General features: G+C 38.6%; 1 protein-coding gene across 1 annotated transcript; it reads right to left on the bottom strand.

The window, feature by feature from the left end:
- Nucleotides 1-439: 439 nt before the first annotated feature.
- Nucleotides 440-7,243, bottom strand: lin7c (lin-7 homolog C (C. elegans)). The gene is given in 7 exon segments (XM_027008942.2): nt 440-2,831; nt 3,280-3,440; nt 3,443-3,488; nt 3,852-3,923; nt 5,843-5,875; nt 5,877-5,962; nt 7,110-7,243. Coding segments are annotated over 7 exon segments (603 nt in total). The 5' UTR covers nt 7,147-7,243; the 3' UTR covers nt 440-2,663.
- Nucleotides 7,244-8,467: the final 1,224 nt, after the last annotated feature.

Here is an 8,467-nt window from a genome sequence, read left to right as displayed (position 1 = left end):
CTAATTTTATATATATATATATATATATATATATATATATATATACACATACATACATACATACATACATACACACCTCTCTCTCTCTCCCATCTTTTCTTTCTGCTCTCTGTAGTGAACGTTTCCAACTTCCTGACTCCTACACTCATACTCTTATCTTGATTCTTTTAGTGCAACCCAGAAGCCAGACAGAACTCTAGCCCACATTCCCCAAGTTTTTTACCCCATCCGCCCCAAGTTCTTTATAGATTCCACAATCACCCCATATACTTTACCATCAGCTGAAGCTGTGGTGTGCAATCACAAACAGCAAGTATGATTCTCTGAAGTATGGAGGGCATCTGATCAGTTAGATCACACATTAAAAAACACAGTTTGTGCAAAGTAGCTCAGACCAGCAACTCTGCCATTCATAAATAACAGAAAACAAACACAGAGGCCAATATTCCTCTGTAATTTATTTTGTGCAGCTTCAAACTGCATTACTTTGAAGTAATGCTAAGAAATAATCCTTTGTAATTCTATACATCCACATTAAATGTAACTCACCAGGACAGAATTGTTAAATGATACAATATAACATTAGGTTCATTTAAGTAACAGTCCCAAACTAGCATACAGGACATTAAACATGATATCAAATACTATTCATAAAGGCTGAAAGTTTGGTCTTTGTACTCGAAAATGAAGGGACAGTGTACTCAAAAAAGCAATACAAATCATTCCTTGGAAAAAACCTCATGAAAAAAAAATTGTTTATCAAAAAGGGGAGCAATATCAGAAGAAAATGTGATTACAAAAATAGTAGTCCCCCCAAAAGTGGACAGTGATGAGGAGTGAATAATGGTCAAAGGGTTGGGGAGGTGGTGGGAGGGTTAAAGGAGCAAGTCTTATTGCTTTAGTGGCATAACAGGTTGTAAAATGTTACATCATGGAAAGGTAGAGAAGGAGAAATACAAACTGAGCTCTTTGAAAACTTCAGAGAACAAAAGTGTTCAATCCATCCCTTTCACAAACTTTTTAAAGAACACTTTCAAAAAGGTTTCAACCACATGATTACCTCTTGCGCAAGAGATCAGACCGTCCTTTCTCCCAACCCCTCCTTTCTCTGAGAGATCAGACCGTCCTTTCTCCCAACCCCTCCTTTCTCTGAGAGATCAGACCGTCCTTTCTCCCAACCCCTCCTTTCTCTGAGAGATCAGACCGTCCTTTCTCCCAACCCCTCCTTTCTCTGAGAGATCAGACCGTCCTTTCTCCCAACCCCTCCTTTCTCCAAGCACCAAAGCATCACTGAGCTCTCGATGATTCATGAGCATCTAGAATTAGAAACGTGCTAAATATTTCATGAGACACAGAGAAAAATAGACAGCTTTTTTTCTCAGCTTGTTAGACACCGAAAATACCTACATTTCAGGTTAAAAATACATCTTGAGCTTTGCATTTTTTAATTTTGAAATGAGTACAAGGAGAAAGTTAAGTGTGAAGCTACTCAGTCCTCACTGCATCAGGATATTAGTATGTTGTAAAAAAAAAAAAAATATTCCACTTAATGAACGAGGAAACTCGAAAGATAAATGAGAAACTACAAACCCTCTCAAAAAATACTGAAGCTCACTATGATTTCTTAAAGTACCGACTAAAGTGGGAACAACAACAAAAAAATAAACCTAAATTACTGCACGCACACAGCTATATTGTGTTCTAAATTGCAAAACCAAAAAAACACCTTTATGTAATCAAACCTTTCATGAAGGGCTGGCTTCGTGCTTAATAACTGCTTGGCCAATTTTGCTATTGGGGGGAAAGGTTAGAGCTTCTATAGTATCCTGCATTCTAATGTTTTCTTGCTGCTTCATGACCATGTATGACGGTGAGCTTAAATGGGATTTTTGTTCTAAAAGCACTATTCCTGCTAGAAAACTAGGACAAAAGTAATAAAAACAGGGCATCCCCTACAAACTGTTCTAAGGATGCAGTCACTACAGTGACGCACAAAAAGAGCTTCATGAAGATGACAAAGGTCAAGCATCATCAGACTCGATTAAACAGAGATTCACTTTTTGGTCACCTCTCTCTCAGATGAGTGATTAAGATCTTATAAAAATGTAACAAAAAATAAATAGTGGAATAAAAAACCTCAAACATTTTTCCAGTTGAAAATAAGAAAATTATTTAGATTTTTGTAAGCAAGCATATGAAGTCATACAGCCACAATCAAGAACAACTGTTCCTTACATTTTCCTTACCTCTTGAGGCACCTTTAGCTTGTTCTTGACAACCCACTTAAATCTCAAGAGCAGATCATAGTGAGTGTCCCCTTGCAATTCTGACTAATCAATGTCCAATAGATAGTACAGGCTGAGTAATGCACGTAGTGTACACAATTACACAACGCATGTCTATGTGTGTGTGTAAAAAAACCCAAGTAGTGTTCATGCCACAAGAAAATTACTGAAAATTACAAGGTCATGAGGGTCTAGAAAATTCCAGAAAAGGAGCAAAAGAAGTGCCTTATATGTAGCCAATCCCTGGGTAGAGGAAGAGAGCAAGTGCAGACAAACAAAGAGAGAAAGGGAGAGCACGAGAGAGAGAGGGAGAGAGCGCGAGAGAGAGAGAGAGAGAGAGAGAAAGAAAAAGAATATGGGAGCCACAGGCAGATTACCCTACTGTGGGTAGTTGTTCTGTTGCCTGCGTTTAGCAGATCGCATCTTTTCAAACCGGGATTCCATCTCTTCCAGCACTTTAGGCGTGTAGCGGACCACCAGCTTGACTGTGCCTTGAGCTGCCTTTAAAAGCTCTACTGCCTTTTCATGGTGCTCCCCTTCCACACTCTGAGAAAGACAGAAAGGAATGGAGGAAGCGCAAAAGCAAAAAAGGATGTGTGAGATTAAAACCCGTCTGCTAAAATTAACCAGACTGAGAAGTGGCAACAATTTAGAAAAAGACTTCTCAGTATTACAAACTTTAAGGTGTTCATAAAGGTCTAGATAAACCAGATTTTTGCACCAATGTGCCATTGATTTGATGGGGCAACTTACCATGATCTTCACATTTAAAATATGTAATTATATGCACTAACATATCAACAGAACAAATGATCCAATAAATGTGGCTTATTGTAGCAAACTATAAACATAGTAATAAACGAGATTGGTTATGTCAAAACAGCATCCTAATTACTACCAGGAATAAACACAGCATTCAATTGCGAGGTACTGTGCTCCAAACTTTGAGAGCTACATTACTAATGCTCAAACCAGATTCATGCAGCCTACGTACTACTCCATTAACAGAAAGCAGCTGGTCTCCCCTCTTCAGGCCACCGTGGCGGTCGGCGATGCCGCCAGGGATGATACGGGAGATGTAGATCGGAGAGTTCTGCTCTTTTCACTCCCATGATATTGAAGCCAGGCCCTCCTCGGTCTTCGGGAGCTCCACAATCGGGGGTGGAATGGCCCTCGCTGGCTGCAAGACGCTGCCACTGTGGCCTGTGTAAGAGGAGCAGGCAGGGACGGAGTTAGCTCCGAGTCCTCGGCTAGTGGCATGCAGAGCCACAGGTTAATAGTGCATTAGCAGAAAGTGGGCTGGGCGGAGGTTAAGTTCAGCAGAGGATTTTACAAAAATGAATGGCCAAGAGCAATTTCTACAGATTCCCCTTTACATCTCAAGCAAAGACACAAAGTGATATAACCTACATCTTAAATACAGAATACGTAGTTCACACAGTGATTTCTGACCACTATGATATTTTAGAATCACATTTAAAATCACATTTAGAAATGGTCATTTTCCATTTTTGATAAAAATTCCACTCCCCAACTCAAAAAAAAGAAAGAAAGAAAACCGTTTACCTTTGCCGTAGCATTGGCTCTGACTTCTGGGCTGCTGTTAATGTCCACCGTCTCATACACATGCTCATAAACCTATGTGCATGATACAAAGGCATAAATATGGGAAGAATAAAAACCTCAAACAATATGCTGTGAACCTGCTCGTAACCTTCTGCCACCATGCTCAAATGAATCTAAAATAGTTTTTCTTTTGTTCACCCAGTTTAAATAAATAACACTCAGACTGGCATGGAATGCACACATATACTATTATTTTGCCATATACTGCAGTTGTGATCTTGCATCATGCTCAAGCACCACTGGTCAACTCTATGTGGCAGGATTAAAAACTGGCCTGTTATAATTTACAACCAAATGTTTGTTGGATTATAGGAATGCTGTGACTCATCAAGATACTGACAGATCACTCATCTGGGACATCTATGGATTTAGTCAAGATGCTCACATAAAAATGCGATTTATTAAAAGGGCTCATTTTGACATTGCAGTCTTTAGCGGTATGCATAGTGAACAGGCCAATTTTGCAGTATTGATTAAACAATGTATTGTGCAGCTGTAAAGAACACTTGCAGCAGGACTCAAGTTTCAGAAGAAACTGTCTGATATAGGTCAGAAGCCTACTCAAAGCATTTGTAGAACTAAATCTAATCTAGTATCTGTTACTCGTATAACTCAAATCCAGTATCCAATTCGATCCGAGTTTCACACTCCTTCTTTGATACGCTTCTTGAAAGATTACCAGAGCTGATCTTGCATAACTGGACAGGAGAAAAGAGTCAGCTCTAAGTGGAGAGCACTGTTATTCAGTGAGTCTCAGTAACTTATGTTCTTATCAACTACTGGAGGCATAACTCTTCAATTGCAGATCATCTGCATTAGAATAGCTCAAATTAGACTATTTGTTAAGGAAAAAAATATGCACATGGGTGGCCCAAGTCGGGAACGAAAAAAAAGCCGAACAGTCCACACTGTTTTTTATATGAGATAAGATCTAAGGGATACAACAAAATTACCTTTCCCCAGGTGTAAATGTGCTAATGGGTATCCAGAGTTTAAAGTGTTTGTATAAATTTGGGATATTACTGGAGTGATAAACTTGCTGTCTCAGTTACTTACAGAAAGCTATTTTACAGCCCTACAGAGACGTGTGAATACATACCTACTGCTGATCTTAAAGCTGCTGAGTGTTTATATACATGAGATTGGGTGACAGTTCCAGTAACCCAAATTAGGCTATCAACAGAATTCAGACATATAAGAAGGATGTGGTGGATAATAGACTAAAAGAAAGTGAGCTCATCTTTCCAGAGCATCACACAGTTTTTGGCCTCTAGAGGTTGAGGGGGAAAGGAGATGACAGATGACAAAGCAGCAGGGTAGAACCAATTCAGCTGCCAGCAAAGTCATAGGCTCACTACATGGCAGTAGCACTTTCCATCTGAGGCCCTGTATCCATGACAGGAAGGAAGAAACAGCGATGGCTGAAAACATCAATTTTATCCATTATCTATAAAGCTTTTTTTTTTTTTTAATTAAAACAACATAAATGTGGTAAAGACCTTAATATTCATATATATATATACGCAGAGAAAAGTCACTAGTGTTTAAGTGACTACTTCTGAACTTCTTTTAGCTGAACTAGAATGATCTGTTTTTTTAAGCACAGGTAGGTTTACTGTGCAAACATATTAAGGTGAAAAATTAGAAGCAAAGCTGTAATACAGGTTAGCCAGTGATGTATCATTTTAGGGTAACTCTCCACTGAACAAAGCAATGCAATAACTATTACAGACAGCATAGATAAAATATAACCAACCCCCTTACAAAATTTGGAAAAAAAAACCATCTTGCATATTACTTAACCTTTGAATGACATCACAAAATTTAAACATGATAAGAATTGTCATGGATTCCAGAGAAGTGTAAATTCCAAAAAGTCAAAATGGGAGATAAAAAGTGACAGTGACCCTGCACTATATATGTCAACTTACCTCCCGTACAGCATTGCAGAACTCGCTTTGCAAAAACCCTTTGCAGCGCTTGCAGCTTCTGGGGTGGTACTTCCCCTGTTCTCTGGAGCTTGTCCAGCAACTCGATGGCACGAGAGATGTCTGTGAAGGGAAGGTGTCCGTGAGGCAAGACGGTACCACCGGCTAGGCCTAAAGCTTTTGACTTGCACTATCAGGAGATTCCAGGTTTGGCATGGAACACTAGTCACGATTTCTTTTGAAAGGCTGCAACTGCCGTGTAATGTTGTGCTTTTTAAAAATGTTATCTGAGGCAATTTACAACACATCATCAGTCACGTTGCCAAACCCATTCTGATTGGCACTTCAAGATGATCTAGGTCTTCTGTCAAGCAGCACCTTGCAACCAAGTACAAATGAACTACATTAAATGCACCTCTCTCCAGTTCTGGCTCCAGTGCAAACCTTCTTCGCTAACTACATAATCACAGCTGGCTACACATCGGATCCGCAGGCTGTCAAACATGCCACTCCTCGCCAACATAACATAACATAAGGTGTTAAATCATATATCGAATGGGTGTTCCGTGAAGACAATACACTGTACAATTACCGTGTTATTTAAACAATACATTTTAGAGACGAACGTTAAGATGTAGTCCAGTATGTAAATATTATTTTTGTTATGTTAAGTTACATACGGACTCACTAGCTAAACCAGATTCCTCGCATGTTCAGCTACCTGTCAAATAAAACTGGATTCTGACTCTCAACACTGTAGCTTCAGCTACTACTCACCCCCAAAACCATTTAAAGTCAATAAACCATTCAGCACTGTTAAACTAAACTAATGTTAAAGGTTAACTAAAACTAACTAACTAACTAATAATTTCTTCGATAAACAACCTTTAAAAATCTATTACTGGGTTAGCTAGCCTTAACTCAGATAGACCTGCGCCGCTAGCTAACCACAAAAGGTTACTGCATAGCTAGCTGGCTAACGGCACCCCATAATTCTAGTAGACTCGACAGCTAGCTAGCTAGCTAGCTAACATTTTTACCACAAGGATAAGCCACTTGACACGCTTTAGTAAAAGGGTAAACCTAGGTTAGCTAAACAGCAGGCGGCTTAAATTAAAAACATTAGTGGAGATATAAGAGTTAACGTTCGCTGCATCGGGACAGCTAGCTAACTAACAACAATTTCACATCAGTGTCCGAGGTCTGTTTTCAACTAAAACGTGTGCTTAATGAGGTTAAATTGAATTCTGCGATGCGATGCGCTATTTACCCCTTTCTAGTCGCACAGGTTCCCCCAACGAGGCCATTGTAGCCCGGGATATTCCACTTTTAGTTGGGAAATGCTCAATCCCAGTAATGCCGTCTCTCGCCTTCCAGTTAGGTTAGCTATGTTTGTAGCTAGGGCTAAACACATGCTAATGCAGAGATTAATCTTAGGAGGATCCTCTCTGCGTACGATATGCGCATATGAATCCATAATTCCTCCTTTGTGGGAGAGCTTGACATTAGAAACACATTTCTAATATTACAGATCTCATCATAGGTGTGGTGCGGTAATGAGCAGAAACAAGTAAAATAGTTTTAGTTTCTGTAGATATTTTAATATCGCGAAAAAAATAGATAGGTTTCGTTATCGTAAGCCATGTATGCAGACCAAGGCACAGTGGCCTGTGTTGCTGGCTTTCTATTAGTTCGCATTACCATCTACTGGCCGTGAGGCATAATTACAGAATTAGTCTTATTCGGTATGCAACTAACGGATTCATTACACTTTCAGCTATAGCCTGTAGTATGTCACTAGCTATATTATTATTAGGTGACTGGATATTACTAGTAGTAGTTCTATAATAATAATAATAATAATAATAATAATAATAATAATAATAATAAAAATAATAATAATAATAGCTTTATTTGAAGTACTTTCAATATATTTATGAATTGTAGCTCAAGTGCTGCACAGGCATAATCTAAAGACAAACATTTTAACAAAGAAGACTATAGCACTATAAATATTAGCTCTCAGTTGGGAAGGACTCAATGTCTGATGATATATGACTTTAATGCCATGAAGTGCCGTATAATTCGGATAGGGACACACAGAGTGGCCTACTTTTGTGGCAAATGGGACAGGGCCCTTCTGAGTCTTACCAAGCAGTGCTTTGAATTGGAGACAATTTGAACCTTTCCAAAATAACTCAGACATTAGGTAGGATTCTTCTACTGAAATGGCTATTGGCCTATCTAAAATGAATGTAAAGAAATTCAGGTCATAGCAGTAAAGAAAGTGACACATGGGTTAATAGTATGTTTGAAGTTTTATTTTTAAAATGCTCATTTTCTATGATGTCCTTTATCTCCTAGGTTTGTATAACACCATAAAACTATTAGTTGTAATAGTCGCAAAATGCCTTGATTATAAAGAGTCTAACATTGTGTTGCAAAGTAAAAAAATGCAAGCCAGTGAGATGGTAATAAGTCAGCCAAAAAGAGTATTGTTGTTTGTGCACTATACAGTCTGTCTCTTATTTATAAATTATGAACTGGACATCCATAGTGTAGATATTGGAAGCACACGCTCTTATATTATGAATATAGACTTTATTAGAGAACATCACTATAGCTTTT

This window comes from Electrophorus electricus, chromosome 21 (assembly GCF_013358815.1).
Source record: "Electrophorus electricus isolate fEleEle1 chromosome 21, fEleEle1.pri, whole genome shotgun sequence".
NCBI classification, from domain to species: Eukaryota; Metazoa; Chordata; class Actinopteri; order Gymnotiformes; family Gymnotidae; genus Electrophorus; species Electrophorus electricus.
This window is presented reverse-complemented; position numbering and strand designations above follow the sequence as displayed.